The following is a 22355-nucleotide window of genomic DNA, read 5'->3' as shown; positions in this document are numbered from 1 at the left end:
CAGGTGCTCCAATGACCACGGGGCTTCTCTGTACTTCCTGTGAGGTAGGGGTACCACCAGCCTAGGACTGCAGCTCAATGCCTGAAAAGGGCTTCCCCAGTCAAGGTGGGGGTGAGTGGGCAGAAGTAAAGCACATCTTATCACAGTGTAGTATAAAGGTTTATGATAAGTTTTAAAACACTGAAACATAAGAAAATTTCAATTGGCTTCTTGAAGTAGGTGTGCCCTGAGGCAAAGCTTGGATGCCCTGATGGATACGGATGGAGAAAGAGGAGGAATAGTACGTCTCAGGACAGGGGAAAGAAACAAAGACAGGAGACAGCAGACCCGGCTATCTGGCTAGAGCTGAGTTCATGCAAGAGAGGCCTTGACCAAGCTTCTAACTCAAGTCCACATCGAGAGATAGTATCACTGGTCTCCCCGGTAGAGAAAGTATTCTGGAATATTTGAATAAACTTTCAACAATTCTTTAGTAATATTTAATATTAATAATTTAATAATATAAAATTATGTCTAATACTTAATATTTTAATAATGATTAAGAGTACCTCCCCCACGAAGCTATAATTCTTATACATAGAAGATGCACACACACTCACAAAAAGGCATTCACACCCACGTAGAGACACATGCATGTCCTCACACACAGACACAGTCACACACAATCACACAGACACACACCTTCACATACAGACTTACTTGGACACAGTGTCACACTGGCACACCATCGCACACAAGCACTCACAAACACACAGGACACATTCGTACGCAGGCTCACAGATATACTGAACACACACATACTCACCTCATACTGAAATATAGAACAGGTTCCCTCCTTACCTGGGCTTCAAGTATGTTAACTTTTTCTTTCAGATCTTCAATTCTTTTATCTTGTCCTTTTAAATTATTTTTTAAGCCTTCCATCTAAGATTTAAGAAACACAAATGCAAAACTCTTGTCAGGCAACGGAGAATAGTTCCTTAAGTCAGAAATTGTACAGGTTTCTGCAGTCAAGTAATGTTTATCAAATCAACAAGATTAAATCCCAAGCATTAGCGGACGCAGCAGGCTACAGAAAATAACAGGACAAATTGGCACCTGGGGACGAGAACACACAGACAGTGCAATTAAACACTTTGAACTTTAGAAAACCTGTTTAAACCAAACTCAGCAGGAGTGCATCCTGTGGAAGCAACACCGGTCCTTGTTCTGTGTCTCAGCCACCTAACATTTTCATCCTGCACAGGCGGAGGCCAGGGGACATGATGCAAGGCTGTGGTCTGGCACGGGGAAGCTCCCTGCGGCAGAGATCTGGTCAACCAGCAGCACATTAAGGTGAGCCCACTTTGCTTCGGAAGAAAAGCATCTGTTAAGAGGCAACATGCAACTGGGGGATGTGGGGTGATATCCAGGACGGTGCCAGAAGAGAAGAAACACGTGGATTCCAAGGCTAGCTCTATCATTTAACTACTGTGGGCCTCAGTTTTCTCATCTGTAAAATGAGGACATGGGATGCTCCCTCTGTCCTCCCTGACTCTCAAGCACTATGACTCAATTCTCTGGCTGTTTGGTGAGGTCCTACCGCAGCAAGCATGAATGTTACATTTATGTCAAGAAGGCATTTGAGTTATTTAGAAGGACTCCTTTTAGAAACAAATATTAGGTAGTTTAAAAAAAAAACAACGAATGGATGAAGTTCTGGTTTTAAGTCTAAAGCAGATTCCCAAACCAGATCAATACAAATCTTGATGTAAACCGTATGACTACACAATTCACCATCCATCTGGCTGCCATCACGATGACCTCTTCTCTTTCACCTGCCAAGATGTTCCCAGAGAAGAAGGGCCGGGTTACAGCCCTGTGCTAACACACCCTCTACGTAAATTAACCACTTATGAGGTTATGAAAACAAATCATTTCTTCTCCAAGAAAGGGCTGAATCTCCTAATCTACAAAATCTGCTAAAGAACAGCATGCATTATCTGGCTCAGAACACTTAAAAAAAAAAACCACCAAAACATCTAAAGAGCAAACACAATTTCCCACATATCTTCGCTGAGAACATCACAGGTGTCGGCATAGAGACAAAAGAGGACACTGAAAACAGAGCCTTGTCACATGGGGATAAAAAGGAAATGTCAACGGGGAGAAGAATCTCAGTGCTCGTAGAGTCCAGGCAAGCCACACGTGTTTGGTCTTCTCACTGTAAACATACTAGCTACCACAGAAACACACTTGATTAATCTGACCTCCTGGATGACACTGCGTAGGCTCTGATGCTGGGAGTGAATCACAAACTGCAGATGAGAGATCTGCTCCTGGAGGAGGGAAATCTCCTTTTGAAGATCCTGGCAACTGGAAATGCAAAGGAAAAAAAGAGAGAAAGATTTGCTAAAGCATTATACAGCTCTTTTTACAGCTGTGCTACCAGGATCTCCTCACTGACTCTACTACTGGGTAACATGTGGGTAAGATGCCCAGGGTCCCTTATGCCAAACAAGACACACTGAAGATAAACAGTCATGAAGCATGCTCTGATTAGCTCAGACATGAACTTGAATGAGAGGATCAATTCATGTCAAAAGCTCCTCTCTGGCCACCTGTGACTCCCTCCCTCCAGCAGGTAGTTGAGTCAAGTTGCATCGAACCAGGTGAAGCACTTATATATCTAATCTGTCTCACCTAAGAGCATCCACAGACCTAGCATCCATTAGAGCACACACATATGGGATAGTAGGGTTAGAACATGGGGCCTGGAGTGGAGACTTAACACATATATCAGAAACCAACTTCCAAGGATACAGGGGTTAGTATAGGTTGTGAATTGCCTGTTTTGTCTTTTTTTTTTTTTTTGGCTTCCTATTTTTGTTAATTCTAATACATGTAAATAAGGCAAGGAAAGAAAAATTAAGTTCCAGCTAATATTTTGATTCCACATTAACCATGGTGAAGAAAGATGAGTGAAGTTTGAATTTAGATTATTCATCCTTTCCCAAAGCTCCATTTAAGTATTGACTACATGGCTTTTGACTATTTCTCTTCTTGCCAATATGATTAGAGTTTGAGGCAAAATGCCTTGAGACAAGACCACTAAACCTGGGAGCATTGTAATTTTGGAGTCACATAACCTTTCTAAGCCTCAGTATAACAGGTATAACAATCCTTACCTTTACAGCATTAAAAGACTATACTGTACACTTAAAGAGATAAAGTGAATGTGCTTTCTGAAAATGAGCCTTTTATAAAGTAATATATTATTTTAGCTTATTAAGGTTTCACAATTAGTAGCCAACATCCAATTCAATCTCAATTCTGATTTTCACGTCTCTGCAAATATTACAAAGGTCATAGAAATTCATGGGACACTACGGCGGAACTTGTTCTCCATTTTGTTTTACATCATGTACTGAAACATTGCTTCTCAAACTTAATATGCATTGGAGTATCTTGTTAAATTGTCAGGGATCTTGTTAAGATGCACATTCTAATCCAATAGGCTGGGGAAGGGCTTGAGAGTCTGCATTTCCAACATGCTCCCAGGTGTTCCAGTGATTTTGCTGGTCCATGAGCCAGGCTTTGAGTGCTTTGAGTAGCACAGCACTAATCCACTACAGTTGTCTCAATAATGTTTAATATACAGTAAAGTCACTCAAAGCCGAGTAACTTTCAGGCAATTTGCAATATTTAAGACAGTCTTGATTTTTTCCCTTGTTCAGTTTTGTATGAGAGAGCTTTAAAAAGAGTTTGTTTTACTGTAGAAAAGATTAATCTCTATAAAACTATAGAAATGTTTGCACAAGTACAAATGATGTATAATGATAGCCATTACTATTTATTTATCCTATGGAATGAAATAATTTATATTATAAAATACTGTACAATTACACAACGTATGTCACAAAATATACGTGAAATGTAGTTCATTATTGTTCATAGCATTAAAAAATGGGAAAAATCTAAATGCTCATCAATAGGAGACTGATAAAACAAATTATGCTATATCCATGCTACTTTCATTTTACATATACATATATATAACAGAGATAGACCAATAGACAATTTATATCAAAGATGATGTTACAGAATATTATAAAAGGATGGTCTTTTCAACAAATGATATTGTGACAACTGGATACTCATAGGAAAAAATGAAAAAGAAAATTAATCCTAACCTCACTTCATCAAAAAAATAAATTCCATGTAGATAAAACTGGAGACCCAAAAAACTTGCAAAAGATAATACAGAAGAGCATCTTCATGAATTTGGAATAGAGAAAGATTGTTCAAATAGAACTTAGAACAGTATTACCTGCAAAGTAAAAGATAAGTTTGACTAGACAAAAATTTTAAACTTCTAGTCATCAAATCAGAGTGAGTAGGATAGCCTCAAAATCTCGGTAACATAAATGACTAATAAAGGCATAGTATCCAGAATATATAAGGAACATCTACAAATCAATGGAACAGGAACTCAGCATAAAAATTAGAAAGTGACTCAAAAAGGCACTTCACAAAAACAGATGAGTCGTGGACATAAGGATCAAAGTGGCACGGAGGCAAACGGAAATCTGGCCCACAGCTGGTGCTAAGATTCAAAATTGCTCCAGAGAGAAGGGAACAAAAGAGAAAAGAAAAGGAGGAAAGAGGAGCCAGACTCAGGACTTTCCTGGGGAGTAATGAGAAAGAACTCGGGATGCTTTGCGGAGCCAGGTCGGCTTTGAAAATTCATAAAATATGAAAATACTGTATATTATTAAAGGTGAGTATTCAAAATGGTCTCATCGTGTCTTATGATGACCCAGAATTCGGGGACTGAAAGGAAAAAAAAGTCTTTAGAAGGATGGGAGTGGGTAGATACGTTCTCCAAAATAGAAAACTCAGGAAATTTCCCCATGTATTTCATAAGAATATTACCATCAAGCTCACCGTAAATAAATAAAAATCTGAAACAGGTCTTAAGATGGAAGAAAAGTATTTCTGGAAGCACTCTGGAAAGCGTAGGGGTTTCAGACTTATGTGCATTATACACTGGAACAGTGATTTAAGGAAGTTGCAAAAAAAAAAATCTCTTAGGTTTGTTCAATAAACAGAAAACCTAGTCATCCATTTAAGGTCTTTGAATGTGAGAATATAGCTAAATAAGCTGCATTTGAGCTCCCTTTAATCTCTGTTATTTATCTTTCAGTTGAAGCACTCAGTCTTAATGTACTAAAGCAAAACAGTAAGAAGAAACATAATGAAGGCCAGGCCTAGGAAAGGAGGCCAAACGTCTGTATCTAGGATTTATGCTCTGCTTCCCAATGCCTCAATATAAATACAAAGTCAATGTTGAAATTAAAATAGAATTGAAAACTGCTGCTTCCAGAAAGACGTAGAAGATGTGTTTTCCCCTATTCTTCCTGTTAAGTCAACCCAAAACCTGAACATTATACATCAACAAACACAAGAAGACTCTGAGAGGTGGAAAGAAGAAGGAACACTAGCTCGGGACCTTGGGATCCAGGGAACAACACAATGGTGACTTCCCTGGGTTTTCTTTTTGCTTTATAGATGCTAGGCTTGGAGCTGAGAAAGTCCACAGCCTAGAAATGGCAATGGGAGCATAGAAAAAGCCCAAACAAAAAGAGAGGAAAACCCTGGCTCCACCCTTTTGAGAAAGGAAACTGAAGATGCTCTCTCAAATCCCTACGGATGGAGAGTGAACAGAGTACCATTTCTGGTCTTCTTCATGTTAGATTCCCTAGTGTTCAAGAGAGGAAGTCAATCTTACCTTTAACTTGCAGAAATGTGAAAACAAATGGTTTGTCTTTAGTAACACAGGATAACGGTAGAAGAAGTACTAGGCAAGAAGCACATCCTCAATCTCTCTGCTGGCCAATGTCTGCGAAAGACTTGGTCAAAGGAAATCAAGATCATGGAGCACTGTCTCTCCATCCAATTGTCAGGATACTTTAAAATCTATTTTGGGGTTAACGTCCACCACCCGAAGTAGCATTATTGAGTCCTGCCACACTGCCCTCTGCTGCTCGCTGTTCAAATGGCTTTGATTGAATTGTTCTTTGGAGGCATGGTAACCTTTTAAAAAGTATTTTCTGAGGTACAGCTTCTGTGTTTACTATAATGATTTTGTTGAAGACATCGTTCATGGTACTTTTTATGAATATATCCTGGAAATTTTTCTCTCTGGCCTTATAGATACATTAAAAAGAACTGGACGTTTCCTAAAGAACTGGTTGGGTTTAGTCATTTGGACATTGTGAATGACAAAACTAATCATAATTTTCTCGTTGGGTTGGCTGCTAGAAAATTTAAACTTGAGTCAGTGGTCCACTGTGAGCACGTGTTTCCATTTTGTGGGCCAACCTCGTTATATTACCTGTTCTTGTATCTCCTTGGCCTTCTCATCTAATCTATTTCCAGTTAAAGGATTATGTTACTTTATGTGGTTTTTGTAAATGATCTTACATTTTCTTAGAACTCAGGGTACATAAATACATAATTGCAAAGGGTATGAGAACATGAGGATGGCCATATTTGCAGAGCCCCAGAACATAACCCTGTTAAGTCTTTATAAATTGTACTTATTATCAGGGATTAATGCATTATGCTGTTTATAGGAATGAAAATTCCAGAAGAAATAAAAAGAGCTAGATACTGAGAGACAAAATGAATGCAATAAAAGTGGCAGCTGAAACTATGTTGCATGTACCAGATGCTGCTACTTCTGGGCACACTGCTTATAGCATTGGACATATGAATAACCCCATATGGAATTCCCACTTGAGAGAGAAGATAGTGAGATTGGTGGCATCCTGGAGCTTCTCTGAAGCTATGAAAAAATCATACTAGAGTCTACAGGGACTCAGGTTTCCTGCTATTTAGGATTTGATGTTTCTTTGGACCTTTACGGTGGCCATTACTAAATGTGAGTCCCCAGTGGAAGAGAGGGAAACTGAATCACAACCATAAGAATAGGAGGCGCCAGGTCCTCACCTTTCCCAGGCCAGACCAAGGTGAAAGAATAAACAAGACATAGGTATAGCTCTGTTCACATTTCAACCAGAACTCAGGAATACGTATTACTATTGCCAGTCAAAATCTTCCCCATTGTTGTTTTCAGTGGTAGCACTAAATGGGCGGGGGATGGGGGTGCTTAAGACAGCCCTCAAAAGTACCAGAGATAAATGTAAGTAACAACAGTATGCTTCGACATGCAACCACATCTTCAAGATACCCTGTTTCTTCCTCTAAGGAAGGTACCATCCCTAAGCAGCTTCTACAGGTATGTTGAAGCCAACACACTACTGGTCTTTACGAAGCCCAAATGTGTTCCCCAAGGGATACCTCTAAAATGGGCCTGTGTGTTTGTCTGTGACATCATAGGGCAGAGAGAAAAGTTGGAAAACTGCCTTCTGCTCGTAGCCACACAGGGGACTGAGGAAACCAGTCAGAGAAAAGGTCTCTGGAGTTTCCAGAAATAAGAGAAAAAAAGTCAAGTCTCCTCTATAGAAGAACAAGCACAGGCTTTGCTACGGCAATACTAGAGCACAAACTCCCAGCCCTACAACTTCTGGAAAGCTGAGTGATCTTGACAGGTCATGTAACCAATTAGAAGCTCTGTTTCCTCCCTGAAAGGTCCATGGAAAGACTAAATTAAATAAGGTACCTCAGGTTACTTTATAAACCGAAAGGCACTATGCATGTGTCAGTACTGATGGTAGTAGAAATATGGGGTCAACCTTGTTTTTAAAAAAGATGCTTCTGCCAAACCTTTTTACTCCCGTTAACAGTAACTGTGAGTTTCTGCTGTATAACAAAGTGAATCAGCTATACATATACATACACACCATTGTAAAGCAATTATACTCCAATAAAGATGTTAAAAAAAAAGTAATTGTGAGGATTAGCTTAATATAATGGTACATACATATCCACATGCAAGAAGAAACTCTCTTTATTCTGAATTATAAAAGCTTAAAAGTTATCATCCTCAGAGATGCTTTCTAATATTAGAAATGCCAAGTTAAAGCATATTGAATTTTTTTTATCTTTATCAAAATTGTAGAATGAAACTCTGCAATTCAAGAAAGTCATGGCACCTATCAAACTATCTATGTTTAAGGGAAATTAAATGACCCATAGCCCCCTGCTCAGGGAAGAAGCCCTAGGCTATTCTTTGAGTAAGGGGAGGCCACCCACAAGGATGGGAGGGGACGCCTGCCAAAGGCTATTGGTTGGATGTCAATGCAGGGGTTGGTCAAGATGATCTATCTGTCCAATACAGGAAGTAGTATTAGGCCAGTCAGACTCTTTCCTCTGGAATCTGAAAGGAAAATACAGAGAATACAAACCAGCTGGTGAAAAATGATGGGAAAAGGTAATGAATCATCCAGGAAGAACAAGAAAAGAGTGAAACTGCATAAACACACATCACTAAGTGGGAAGCAAAATAATCTGGTTTTTCAAATCACATTAGGTGCTAAAGGGTTGTCCTCCTGTCTTCCCACGAGTACATCTTCTTTATGGCCATATCTATTCAGTCTTAACCTAACAGAAATCCTATTTATGGTAGCTTAACCAAGTCTCTGTTGCTTTAACTAAAAGAATCTGACTCATACTGATTTCATTTTCTTGTCACTTAGCAAAGTGAATACCTCTACGCACGGCTCAAAATAACAAGTAAAATAAATATTTGTGACATCTACAATTTATGAAAACTGCACAAGCCAGGATGTTCAAACACCTTTCTGGAAACACAGAAGCTCCATTTCCCTCAAGATATTTCTAAAACCTCCTCAAGAGCTTTTTGAGAATTCTTTATCCTGACTGCTCATATATAATAGAACTGAAAGAATAGATCAGTTTGGTTTTTAAAACCATTACATTTTTGGCTCAAAGACTGACAAAACCTCTATTATCAATAAAAAATCATGTTTTAAAGAATAAATCAAACTCATTGTCTGGACTCTTAATGGAAGGCACAGTGTACCAGCTGTAGTTCTGCTGCATGGAAAAGCTCTCTTTAGGGAAAAAAAAAAAAAAAGAGGTAAGCCAAAAATTTACTTAGAGTTAAATTATGAGTATATACAAGTAATTCCAAAGACTTATGGATATTTTCCATAATATTTCCTTTATTCTCTACAGAAAGTACAGTGCTATGAGACTCAGAAATCCACCTTCTGGGGCTATATGTGTGTTCACAGGGAAGCGTATGAGGAAATTAATATCAGTGGTATCCCAGTGTGTTTCAAATATGTAGGTACAATTGCCAGGGGCAGCCCAGTTCTGGACTTTGGCTTATGAGGTCCAATGATGAGAAAGAGAGATAATGGGAAAGGAAAAGGAGATAGGAAAAAACCAAAAGACCAAGAGAAAGTGATGTCTGAGCAGATGTTATTGAATAAATGAGAATAAGAATGTGTACATTTTGAGATTCATAATAGTGCCTAGAGCAAGAGCTCTAGATGGATAAACTAAGATTTTGAAATAGATTTGACTTTGAATGTTGTATCAGAATATATAATGATTGTGGTAGGCTTAGAATTAAAAGAAAAAAAAGAAAGAAAAGAAAAGAAAAAGTTCAGGAAATTTCATATGATATGAGTTATTCTATGATATTCCAGAGAATTTTTCTAACAGCAGCCGAGTAGTCAAGCCATTCGATATCCATCAACCCATAAATCCATCCCTACCCCAGCACACAAGGACCAGGACTGCTTGTGAATTACGAGTATTTGGAAGTAAGTCCCAAGAACTAAGGATGCTTTTCACAGTATTTCCTTCATTCTCTACAAAGTTGGGAGCACGACAAAACTATCTTACAATTCCACTTGCGGGCTGGCTAATTTAAGGCCGGCTGTAGCGGAGATCCATTAACAAAATCAGAAGCATCAGGGGAATGGAGACCTCAGCAGGATCCTCTTCAGCACCAAGGGTAAACAGGGAGGGGACAGGCTCATTCACTCTTCAAAAGGATTAACGAGCCACCACACACATATACACACACCGGTTTCCCTGTACCCCCAGTGACCTCTGCCCCATCCAGATTCCCCAGTGGGTAGGGAGGGAGAGGCACAGGGCTGTTAATGCTAAGAAATCTCCCTTCCTCCTGCACTTTCAGGCTTCCTTTCCCTTGGGGGATAGTTGCCTTCTATCCACTGGTCAGTGGACCTGAAGAGAGGAAGGATATCAGGAACTGCTTTTACTTAGGAGATCTGCAAACCTTTTAGCATATGTAGCGTTGGATTTGAGATGCAGCAGCTTGTTTTCCAAAGACAGTTTCTTTTCTAGCAGTGTTCTCTTTTCCTAGGAGAAAATAAAATACAATTTTTGCTCACTGCTTTTCCTTTATTTCTCTCTCTCTGTCTTTCTCTCTCTCGTTCTCTTTCTCTCTATGTGCGTGTGTATTCAGCAAGGAATTCTTGCAAACTGTTCGCAAAAGATGCTTCTTGTAATACTAGAAATATGTTTTGAGCTAAAGAGCTCATTTCATGCGGAGCTGTTACAACCCACCCCAGTGAAGTCCGGGGCAGGCATTCTCCAGCATGGTTTACAAGTGTAACAGGGAAGAGCCAGGTCTGACTACATGTTGAATCTGTTTCTTTTACTTTAACCTTTGCTTTCCACTGCTTTTGTTCACTAAACGGATGCTGTCTACACATAACGGCCTGCCTCGGGGAACCCTGCCCCTCTGTCTGAATGTTAAACCAAACTGCCTTTGATCAGGGAAACATCCAGACCCTGTTCCAGCCGTGGATGGCTGCAAAAAAGAAGAAATTAACACATCCCTTCCCCGAGGCTGGCCATTCCAGGTGATATTTGCAAAACTTACGCCTTTTTACTTTACTTCCTCATCTCCCCCTCTGTGCTATAAAAGAAACTGGCATCCAAACCCCGATAAGATGGTTATTTTGAGACTTTAGTCCGCCGTCTTCTCCGTCTGCCGGCTTTCCAAATAAAGTCGTGTTCCTTGCCTCAACACCTCGTCTCCGATTTATTAGCCTGTCGTGAGGCGAGCAGAGCGGTTTTGGACTCCGTAACGTAAGCCGTTCAAGGACAGATCAAGACTAGTTGTCTTCACTGCCCACGTTTTTCTGGAGAGCTTTGCTTTGGCCCCTCCCCAGTCCACTGCTCAGTCAAACTTCTCTTCTGTCTCTCCATCCCGCCCTAAATGCTAACTGCCTGCCCATCTCTCTCTAGACACTGGCTCTCCCATCATTCCACCTGCTTCTCCTCCGGTAATCTTGAGTTGTTGGTATCCAAGGATATTATTGCACTTGTCTTGATACCTACCTGCTTACATGGCATCTGTCAGAGGTAGAAAAGTAGTAAATGTATATTTAGGAAAGATCAAAGTCATAAGTGATAAAGTCACTTCCTAATTAGGATATAACAGAAATGTTGACATTGTGAAAGAATCCCTAAAGAAATGTCTGATTGTCACCATTAAACCAAACTCTCTACATCCAACAGGAAAATAGTCGAGTCCATGAAAAACCAAGCTGGGAGGATTGTGTTCTTTTTTATATCTGATGGAAATAGATGTTTTGACAGTATTTACAATGCTGTTTAAAATCATTCCTTCTGTAGTATTTATATGGGTAAAATACAAGACAGTGCCATTATAGCAAAAATCTCAGAATGTCTTTGGACATGGACAGAACTGGTTCTGAAACTTGGTGACTGTGTTAAGTTTTGCCAAGGTTTTAACCCTTCTAGACCTTATCACTGTTAAGAAAAATTAACCAAAACTTGTAAATCAAAATATATAATTTTAATGTCATATTGGGTCATTGTTTAATAACCTGACACAAGGATTTTTTTAATTCTCTTGGAGAACTTCTTTGCGTGTGACTTTATTATTTATTATTTGATTAGAGCCCTGACTTTGTGAAGTTGCATGTTAATTTGTGGGTTTCTGCCTGGTAGAAAAGGTAATCCCAAAGGTTATGGTTTATTGCTTTAAAGAATATTAACTACCTTTGTATCTAACCTAGTAATCCTATTCTACATTCCTTTTCTCAAAATGCATGTAAATAGCCAATTTCAAAAAATATTTTATTTAAACCAGCTTTACAATCTTACTGGTTCCCTCATTAATTAATGAGTTGACTAAAACATCTGACATGTATTCATTCTATATTTGTTTGAGTCATGTTTTTGACTTTTTGAACATCCCTAAGATGGGGATAATACTATCTATATTGAAATGTTGGGATGATTGGAGATGTATGTGAAAGGTCTACATGCTTCTCTGAAACATATTAGGACCTCAATATATAATAATTTGAAGGTGCCAAATACTTCATATCTTATGTGCTCTGTTATTTTTTAAATTTATACTTTTTCAAAAATTTCCTGTAGCATTCTTGTCACATATATTAGATACTGTCCTGGTGTAGCCTTAATTGATCTGAGGGATCAAGATACTCTTTGCAAGCTTATTATGACACTTGGGTCATCAAAGAAACACATCACTGATAATATATTTTGAATTTATAGGAGGAAAAATGGTGTTTAACAAACATTCTTTCTAATGGACTTACTCTCAATTCATGAATCTTTATCACCAGGGTTCAAGGAGACCAGACAGCTGGACACATAAATGTTCTGCCTTGGTCAAGCCTCCAGTATTTAGCTTGGACTCTTTTTTTAATTTAATTTTTATTTTATATTGGAGTATAGTTGATTTACAATGTTGTGTTAGTTTCAGGTGTACAGCAAAGTGGTTCATTTATACATACATGTATATCCGTTCTTTTTCATGTTCTTTCCTATATAGGTTATTACAGAATATAGAGTAGAGTTCCCTGTGCTATACAGTAGGTCCTTGTAGCTTGGACTCTTAATGCTGCCTCTCTGACAACACGGAAAATCACACTACATCAGCTAGCACTTCTCAGGGACAGTGTCTTCTGGGAAGGGAAAGGCGTTCACAGCACCACCCAGTGGGCAATCCACTCTTGCCAAAACCACACCTCTGAAGAGCGTAAGAGTTCCCGCACCTTATTGATCAAGGTGGAGTGGACACCAACTTAAATCACTGCCATATGTTAACATCTAAATGATTTAGGAACCAATGGCATCCCTTTTATCCCACATCAGAGAAGATGTGGGCATAATGGAAAGGATTGTGAACTGCTAAGTGGAGGACGGTGGAATAGTCCCTCATTCGCACTGTCCTCGTTTATAAAATGATGAGGAGGAATTAGGTGGTCTCAAAAGAGCCTTTGAGCTCTAAAATGCTAATAGAGCTAAATCAATGACACTGGAAAGCAAATATGATGCAACAGAAGTGCGCTGCCAGCCAAAGGGACATATGCCGTATTAAAATGCTCTTACTGGGCGGTTTTGCTGGCTTATCACTGTGTTTATGGAATTCATTCTCACTGCATTCTTGATTAAAGTGGGACAGATGGTGAAGGTTTTAAGTAATGCGTTCATTACCAGACCTCATACCACTAATGGCTATTTACTGGAGCAGTGGCTCGTGCAAGTGAGTAGAAAATGAACCCTTCTCCAGGGGGTGCCCACCACCAGGGCAGTATTTATCAATCTTTTGTTGTGGATGTTTATTTTTAATTTTCATTTCCTTTTTGAACTCATGTCCTTTTCTTATCAATACAAAGGGTCTCAGTACCCCCTCCTCTCATTCCGATACACACTTCCCTCCTGAGAAACCCTTCATCACAGCCTTTATCCTCAGTATCTCCTTAGACCAAGATGTTACCAAGCTTTGCTTCTTATAGTTTTATTTATTTGCGTGATCATTTTACATTAAACTAAATATGTTTAAAAAATAAAGATAAAACTCCTGCACATTTTCCTTCCACTGCATCCCCACTACCTCCACCTCCCAGAGATTCCAAAAGACTCCACTCTAAGAAGTCACTGAACTAGAATGTTCTGGAAGGTTCCTGCATGGCCTTGCTGAACGATGGGCATTCTGTCCACTTACTATGTCAGAGAGCTCCTAGAGACAGCTCTCCATTATGGGTCAATATCAAGACAAATGCTAGGCCATCACTTCTCAAAAATGTCTGCCAGTCTCTAAGCCACTTAACCTTATTCTGGGGTCCATCCCTACCTTCAGTTGGATGTCAGCTTCCCTAAGGACCCCTGGGAGAATGAATGAAAGGAGATCTGGGCAGTTCCTTGAGTCTCACACAACCCAGATATATTACATTGCAATCTCCACAAAGAGACTGTATCTGGTTCATTCACAAATAGATATCTAGCTTGGAGCTCTGCTTGGTAGGCGGTAGGAGCTCAAATATTTGTTGAATAAATAGTCCAGTGACTATACTCCGGAATTCTGAGATGAACTCACATCCAGTACAGATTTCCTGGGGTTTCTAGAAGATAGAAATTACATTACACTATTTTTTTTGTTAACTTTCAGGGACTGACAGCTGACCAGTAAACATGACCCAGTGTTACTGGGTTTGAGGTGATTGCAAATCTGCATTTAAATGTCAAGCTGGTTAATCAAGTAGTTTGATTAAACAACCCTATTTGCATTCCAGAATTGTCTCCCTTTCCGAAATGCAAACGTTCCTTGTGCTGTCTTAGTTTGCTAAACTATTTATTACAGGATAAATATTCTAACATTGCAAAGTATTCATCCAAATGTTACAGTTTGTCCAAAACATCATAATTATAAACTGTTACACGAGGGCAAACCAGCTACTTGAGGCCATTCTAGCCCTGTGATTTTGGCTAAAGTAAAACACTCAGCATCACCCACCGTACAACACAGATGTAGCTGTATATTATTATTATTAGATTCAGTTAAGGTTGGGCTTATTTAATTTTCATGATTTCTTCATAGGACCTTCATTAAGATCACAAATTCAGCCAAACTCACAGTGTTATAAATTAAATTCTTGGGAAATATGTAAAAAATTACTCAAGGTTTCTCAGGCAAATATCCTGAATGTTGAAATGTGATGCTTTTGAAGTGATGTTTCTGAAATAGCCTCAATTCAAGGAGACTCATAAAAAAAAGTAAGACTGAGGAGAGTGGAGGAAAATCAGGGAATTCATGTAATAAATATAAAAATGTACTGGGCAATATTTACTAAAGTTAAAGTCTGTATTCTTATCTACTTCAACTCAGTTTCAAAGATGCCAGTTTTCTATTGGTTTGTTTTACTATTAAAAAATATTGCTTGGTTTATCTAAATTCTAAGGCATGCAAAACGAAATTTATGTGCTAACCTTTTGTGTGTATTTGGAGGGGCAGCTACTTAAAGGAACACTGCATGAAACTTTTAATAACTTTTGTTCTATTATTACTCTTCCCTAAATTTGGCCAAGCCGTGCGCCGTGCCCGCTGCACTGGGAACGTGGAGTTTTAACCACTGGACTGCCAGGGAAGTCCCAAGAAAGTCTTTTCTTAATTGTGAACTATACCTGTCCTAGGGCAGTCATAGGTTTTTATAAATCTAAAGGGGACTTGGGTGGCCAAAAATAAACACTTCACTGACTCCAATACATAAAAATGCTGCAATTACAGGGATTCGCTATATTATTACTAGCAGTAGGTAGACTTTGTGATTTTTTCCATTATTTCTATTCATAGCCTCACATGTTTCCCCTTTCTAAGCCATACATTTACGAGAAAAAAAAAGTGACAGATAATAATTCGAGTGTAGTATTTGTAAAGAGGTAAATCAGTAACTACAATACACATCATATTAAACGTGTAAGGGAAGAAATGAACATTATTGAGTACATCCTAAGATCTTAGGAGTTGCAAAGAACATTTTCACTTAATGTTATTTATTTTCATAATATCGTCCTTAATTCTCACCCTAACCCTGTCAGGAAGAAATCCCTTTAATTCTCCAGAGGCCTACCTGTTCCATTCTCTGTACAAGATTCTCCAGTTCTGTGATTTGATTATGTCTTTCTTCAAGCTTTTCAGCAATTTGATTCAGATTTTCAACATGTTGCTTCAATTTCTGTTCTTTTTCAAGTGTGTTAACCTTTTGTCAGAAAAACAGTTATCAGACTATTGTTTTCATTAAACCTATACAGCTATTATCTCCCTCTAAAATTTTCTGAGTCGCCAAAAAAATTTAATAATTCACACTTGTTTAGAATTACTTCCTTGAATTCAGTCTTTCTTCAAAATAAACCTGATGGACTACAGCAACACTAAATCAATGGAGAATTAATAACATATAAATATTATTTCTAGAATGTTGACATTTTCTACCATAAAGCATACTCTGTGAACTGGTATAAGAAAGAGAGACAAAATTTTAAGAAAAGCAAAACTTTTGACTTTTTCTCAACAAAACTTATCTAGAACAAAAATAAAATCTTATACGTTCAAGTAAAAAGTGTTTTCTTTTTAACCAGAAAGTGTCATAAAAGCAGAATAATTATCCCCACTGTGTCAGGGGGTTATCTCCTAGGCGTATAGCAGGAGTTATACTAAAAGACATAGGAGAGAAGTTTTCAGCGGGCGCCCATAGGCCACACTTGGGAGTGTTCCAACTGACTTGTAACTGACATGCGCACCCACATCTGCTTGTGTGTTTAATAGAACTCAAGATTTTACGGTTAGAAAAAAAAAGTGTCTGACTTCCCTTGAATATACCAGGTGGGCATTCCTGCCCAGACACTCCCTTTGCTGGGACATGGGCACTCCCGTCCACACACACCTGCTCACTCTTTCACATAGGTACTTTACCTGCACCCTGCATGCCTAGGAGTTTGTGACCGTCATCACCTCAACCTGAAGCTTGAGGGCGTGTCGCCTATGCAGTGGATTCCTACTGTGCTTCCCTGGGGATCCTCCTAGGGCCTGAGCTGGCAGAGACCCAGGTGCCCTACCCGTACCTGAATGAGCTTCCCTGTTTTGAGTTTTGGCAAACACACACATACACACGTTTCCCTCTTCCAGTCCTAGAATACATTCTCCAGATAAAGTTTTACTGGCCCTAGGACACATATTTCAGATTCAAAAACAAACAAAGTGTAGGTATGTGTCTATGATATAGAGACACCCATATACACACCCATATATATTTGTATGATTTTAAATTTTAATTTATATATTAAATATAAAATATATAATTTTATATGATATATATATACGTACATACACATACATGTTTTTGTTCGTTTACTCTGAAGAATGTATTCCAGGACCAAAAAAATTTTGAAACGATTTATGTAGCCCAACTTTTTCATTTTAGAGTCAAGTCAGAGAGACAGAGTGATTCAAACTGGGTCACCTAGTTAGTCAAAGGCAGAACCAGAAGAGAAGCCACTGGCCAGTGTCATGAGGCCAGCCCTGATTTCTAGGCTGGGTGGCAGGGCTCTGGGCAAGGGGGGCATAATATCCGGGTACCAGGCTAAACAGGGGTGGGGGGAGATCAGGGCAGAAGACGGGCAGCCTGCCCTTCCAAGGTCTTGCCAAGTCACGTGGCCATTGCTTGTTTCACATCTAACTCTTCCCCAGAGGAGAGACTTGAACAGCTTGGAGGTTAGTCCACCAGTATGCAAGCTGCTAGCTCGGTACCTGGAGTAAGTGTCTACTGTCCTCATGCTTCTTTCTAACTTCTTTAGACTGTGTTTGATAGTTTTCAAATAATCTCTGGGCCACATTTCTCAGAGCCACTGCTCCTGCTTCTCTGGAGGCTTCGAGCTAGAAACAAAAGGTCACTGTGCATGTTTTGACTTTTACAATAAAAAGGGTTAAAGACAGAACTGTTTGATGGGCAACCAGAAACACAGAGGCTGTAACTGTACCATGTGCACCTTCATGTGCCCTATTTATTGGGGCTGTCATGCAGGTGATTTGCACTGGCCAGGCCAAAGCGAGCTCTATGAATATCAGTGCCCTGCATATATAGACCACACCCCTGCAAAGTGTTCCCCAGTGCCGCATCAGCTTATACACGTATTTGCAAGCGTTTTCGTATCATTGGCCACAACAGTGCTAAAAGACATATTTCCTGAAATAGAAGGATGACAAGATTGAAGTATTAGGGGCAATATCGACAAAGTGTCACGAATCTTTCAAAGATTTAACCTAAATAAATAATCAAGGATGGCTGCAAAGATCTACCTACTAAATCACTGTAGGACTGTATATAAAATAAGCCAAAAACGGAAAATATAAGGCACCCAACAATAGATTAGCTAAATAAAACAATGAGACATTTGACTGAGTGCTCTAATTAATATGCAATTTTTAATACCTAATTATTACATATATAAAGACTTTTAAATTTTACTGTAGTAAAAACACTTAACATGAGACCTGCCCCATTAACAGATTTTTAAGTGTACAGTACAGTATTTAAATATAGGCCCAATACTGTACAGTGACTCTCTAGAACTTATTCATCTTGTACAGCTGAAACTATGCCCATTGAACTTTTGTAAAATTATTTTAATAATAAAAATCGCCTTCAAAATAAAACAGTGAGATTTAATTGATCAACTGTAAAAGTGCTTCTCTAAGTATGTGAGCACATGTGTGGATTTATGGATGTGTGTGGATGTCTATCTAATTTCACAGATCCACAAATCTATCCTACTGGCACAAAGTACAAAATTAGAAATTTCTCCTATTGCTCATACCTTGATTTTCAACACTTCATTCTCTTTGTTCATTTCTAAGAGCTGTAGGTCTTTTCCTTTTATCCTTTCCAGGAGCAGATCCAAACTGCAACAAGAGGGATCCACTTCAGAGTCAAAGCCATTTTGAACGTGTCGACAGTGCTGAAAAGAACAAACAAGAAAATCCTTCACCTGACTTTTCCTTTTCTCTACTAACTTTGATAACAATAATTATCCCTCAGTATTACATATGTCAAGGAAGATTCAGATCAACACAAATAAATCTTTTGAATCTTAAATATCAATGGGAAGTTCCAGATGAAACGCAGCTGGCCTCTATATTTGCTCAAATTTGAATAGATTCTTATATTAAAAGGAAGGTAGAAGTACATCTTTCATGCCTTTTATATTCCCTACAGTTTAAAATATACTATGAAGACCTTTTAAGGAGATAAATGATATCCACAAAGCCAGTTGTTGTTTTTTTTAAATCTAACTTGTCTGCTGACCTTCTGTGGTTTGAGATGGCTGAGGCAGACATACTGGCAACACAATTCATCTGCATTCCCAGGAAGCTATTCCTATTAAGGTGTCCAACAACCTCCCCATTGTTATGGCCAATGGTCAATAACTAGCCCTCAATTTACTTAACCCACGGACGCCATTTGACACAGCGGTCCCTCCTCACTTTCTAAAACCCATTTTTTTCCTTGTCTTCAGTAGCTCCATTCTCTCCTGTTTATCCCCCTAATTCACTAGCCTCATTTCTCAGCCTCCTGTGATGGATTCTTCTTCTTCCCAACATCTAAATATCATAAATCTCAGGACTAAATGCTTAGATTTTCTCTCCTTTCTATCCACACTGATATGTTCGGTGATCTCCTCCAGTTTCAGAACTTTAAATACCATCCTCACTCCCAAAATCTCTACCCCATAGCCTGGACCTTCTATACCAGACTTCTACCCTCAACTCTAGAATCAGATAATCCAACTTCCATCAGAAACCTCCACTCTGATAGGCAACTCAACATAGTCAGAACTGAATGTTTGATCTTTCCTCTCATTCACAAGCATTAATCTTTTTTTCAGTTTCAGAGCACTTAAGAAAATAATTGGAGTGAGTTGTGTTAGTTTAGGAGCTGAGGATGATAAAGAAGACTCTGTTTGTACATCTTACGCTATGTTCTAGTGTTCTCTGTGGCCATCCTGCAGAGTGGATAACGCTGACACTGATGAGGTGCGTGTGGCTCAGGTGAGGGCTAAGCTGGCATAATCCAGACAAGGCTAAGTGCACATTGTTTGACCTTAAGAATAAAAGGCTGGTCACAGGGGAAGGGGTGCATTTAAGCTTACTGACTGATCACGCAGCGTAATGGCTTCAACTGGGTGTCCATTGGCGTGGCCCAGGTGAACCTATATGTACCCCGGCTGAGCCAATATCTTCCCATACAATTTAGATAAGTAAGCCAAGTTTAAAATATTCAAGTAAGACCTGGCCATTCCAATCTGATCCTACTAATGACATCTGTAGTTAAATATACACATGCCCATTAACATCTTTAGATACCAACAAAATATTTAATACTCATCATTCAAAGAATAATTTAATAATATCAAAAAGTTATTTAAAGGAAGTCTATATGGCTTTATGTTCACTTACTGAAGGAATAAAAGTGGTACATTTTGATGAATTCATTACCTTTGCATCTTGTTTGTGATTTGTACTATTATGTCTTACTTCATCTTTAAATATTTGATTTCGGATCTTTTCCAGAGTAGTTCGAATCTAAAAGAAAAGAAAAATATTTTTTTCAAAGGCATTTAACACCAAATACTTCTTTTTTTCTATACCAGTTACAGGGTACCAAATTTATCTAGGAAGTATTACATATATGTCAATCTCAGATTTAAATAACCGTCATCAACCTAAATTGCATTTAGGCTAATATTGTTTAGATTGCAGAAAATGAGCATTTGGTCTTTACAACTGTTTCTTAGGCAAACCTAAAATATAACCCAAATGAATATTATACCACAAAATAATTACAATTTAGTAATTAGTATTTAATACTAGCTAGTTCTGTTTTTTTCTATATAGTAATTTAGTACTAATTTGCTATTTGGTAATTACTATAAAACAATTACTATTTGGTAATCACTACAAAATAATTACTATCCAATAATTACTGCAAAATAATTACTCTCTAGTAATTACTGGAGAATAACTACTATTTAATAATTACTAGAGAATAATTACTCAGAGGAGATCATACAAATTTATGCATGAAATACAAGCCCCGTGTCTTGGTGACCTATGGAATTGCAAGACACTCAAAGATAAATTAATCGCTCTAAGTCACAAACTAGCTATGTCCAAATTTTTCCATCTGTTCTAAAAAGTAGTTCATGAGAATATATACCTTTGTCAGACATTATCATTGGATTCTCATAAGATTTCACATTTTTAATGAAGTAACATGCCAACATGTACAAGTCATTGGCGATAGTCGCTCTGAACTGCTTGAGAAGGACCAAGGTAAGGAGAGACAGAAACTCAGCAGGCATCATAAATATCTACTTGGCAACAAAGTATCAATACTTATGAAAGAACTGAGAAATGATGTAAAACAGTAGGATGCAGTGGAGAATAGTGTGGGACAAATTAAGTGCTGATAGGTGTCCTGAACCCTCCTGGCCCTTTATTCAGTTTTAGTACAAGTGTAGGAACAGAGGTTCATACCCTCAAGAGAAATGACAATGCATGTGTTTAAATTTCAGCTATCAAGGTTGTCCTTTGCCAAGCTAGGTTTGTTCTTCCTCACATGTTCTAGGGAGGGAGAAACAAAGCCCACTAATTCATATCAGACTTTATTGTAAAAAATCATACCATGGTAACATGATTTCCAGTGCCCACATACCTTTTTCACATATTCGGTTTCTTCAATAATGTGAGCTGATGTGGACTCATATGAGGCAGAATTATCTTCTATCTTCCCCTTCAGGGGAACTGTCGTGGTCACTGTTACTGCTGTCATTGTGAAGCCCAGCCCAAATCAGTTGGACAAAACTAACCTCCTTGATGTTATAATTATGTGGTTTGTAAACTGAAAGGAGTTCTGTATTAGCGCTGTAATCAAATATAGTAAAAAATATTATAAATTATGGAAATCTGTATATATCCAAACTCCAGGAATTAATTTAATATTAAACCAACACCAGTTGAAACAGTCATTGATTAGAAACTTAAAAATTAAACTGAGAATGAAAAATGGGAAAATTTTCTTTTCATTCAGTATCAATTAGACTATAAAACCTCAAGAGTAGAGACTATACCTTATTCACATTCATATTCTAGCACACTGTAAGTGCTTAATAAATGTCTGTGGGGCTAATAATATAAAAAAATCATATATAAAACTTACATACATGTATGTATATCACTTTATACTTAACAGAGACCTCTAATGTACTGCATTTTATTTAACTCTCAGTAGCCTGTAAAGGCCATTTACTCAAAAGCTATTTGTAATAGTGAAAGATTTGGAAAAGCCCAAATGCCCACAAAAAAGGGACTGACTGAATGAACTACCTACTTCTATAGAGTTTTCTCTAAGATATATTTATTCAGTGAAAAAGCATGGTGCAGAAAAGGATACATATAATCTCTCTAAGAAGAGAGAGTAGGATAGAAGGGGAAAATCTGTAATTTACAGTTTTGACACTGAAAAATGTAATTATTTTACCTAATTATAAAATAAAACTAAGTTAAAAAG

At 38.2% G+C, this 22355-nt stretch overlaps 1 protein-coding gene across 1 annotated transcript in view; it reads right to left on the bottom strand.

The window, feature by feature from the left end:
- The window catches only part of CCDC68 (coiled-coil domain containing 68), a 32218-nt gene extending 10601 nt beyond the window's left edge, over positions 1–21617 (bottom strand). Inside the window, exons 1-8 of the mRNA XM_065890519.1 lie at positions 21501–21617; positions 20282–20368; positions 18604–18744; positions 17537–17662; positions 15861–15989; positions 10223–10305; positions 2250–2355; positions 841–924 (exon numbers count right to left, since the gene is read on the bottom strand). Coding sequence (XP_065746591.1) covers positions 841–924; positions 2250–2355; positions 10223–10305; positions 15861–15989; positions 17537–17662; positions 18604–18744; positions 20282–20368; positions 21501–21617 — 873 coding nt within the window. The remainder of the gene's footprint in view (positions 1–840; positions 925–2249; positions 2356–10222; positions 10306–15860; positions 15990–17536; positions 17663–18603; positions 18745–20281; positions 20369–21500) is intronic.
- Positions 21618–22355: the final 738 nt, after the last annotated feature.

This window comes from Phocoena phocoena, chromosome 13 (genome assembly GCF_963924675.1).
Source record: "Phocoena phocoena chromosome 13, mPhoPho1.1, whole genome shotgun sequence".
NCBI lineage: Eukaryota > Metazoa > Chordata > Mammalia > Artiodactyla > Phocoenidae > Phocoena > Phocoena phocoena.
This window is presented reverse-complemented; position numbering and strand designations above follow the sequence as displayed.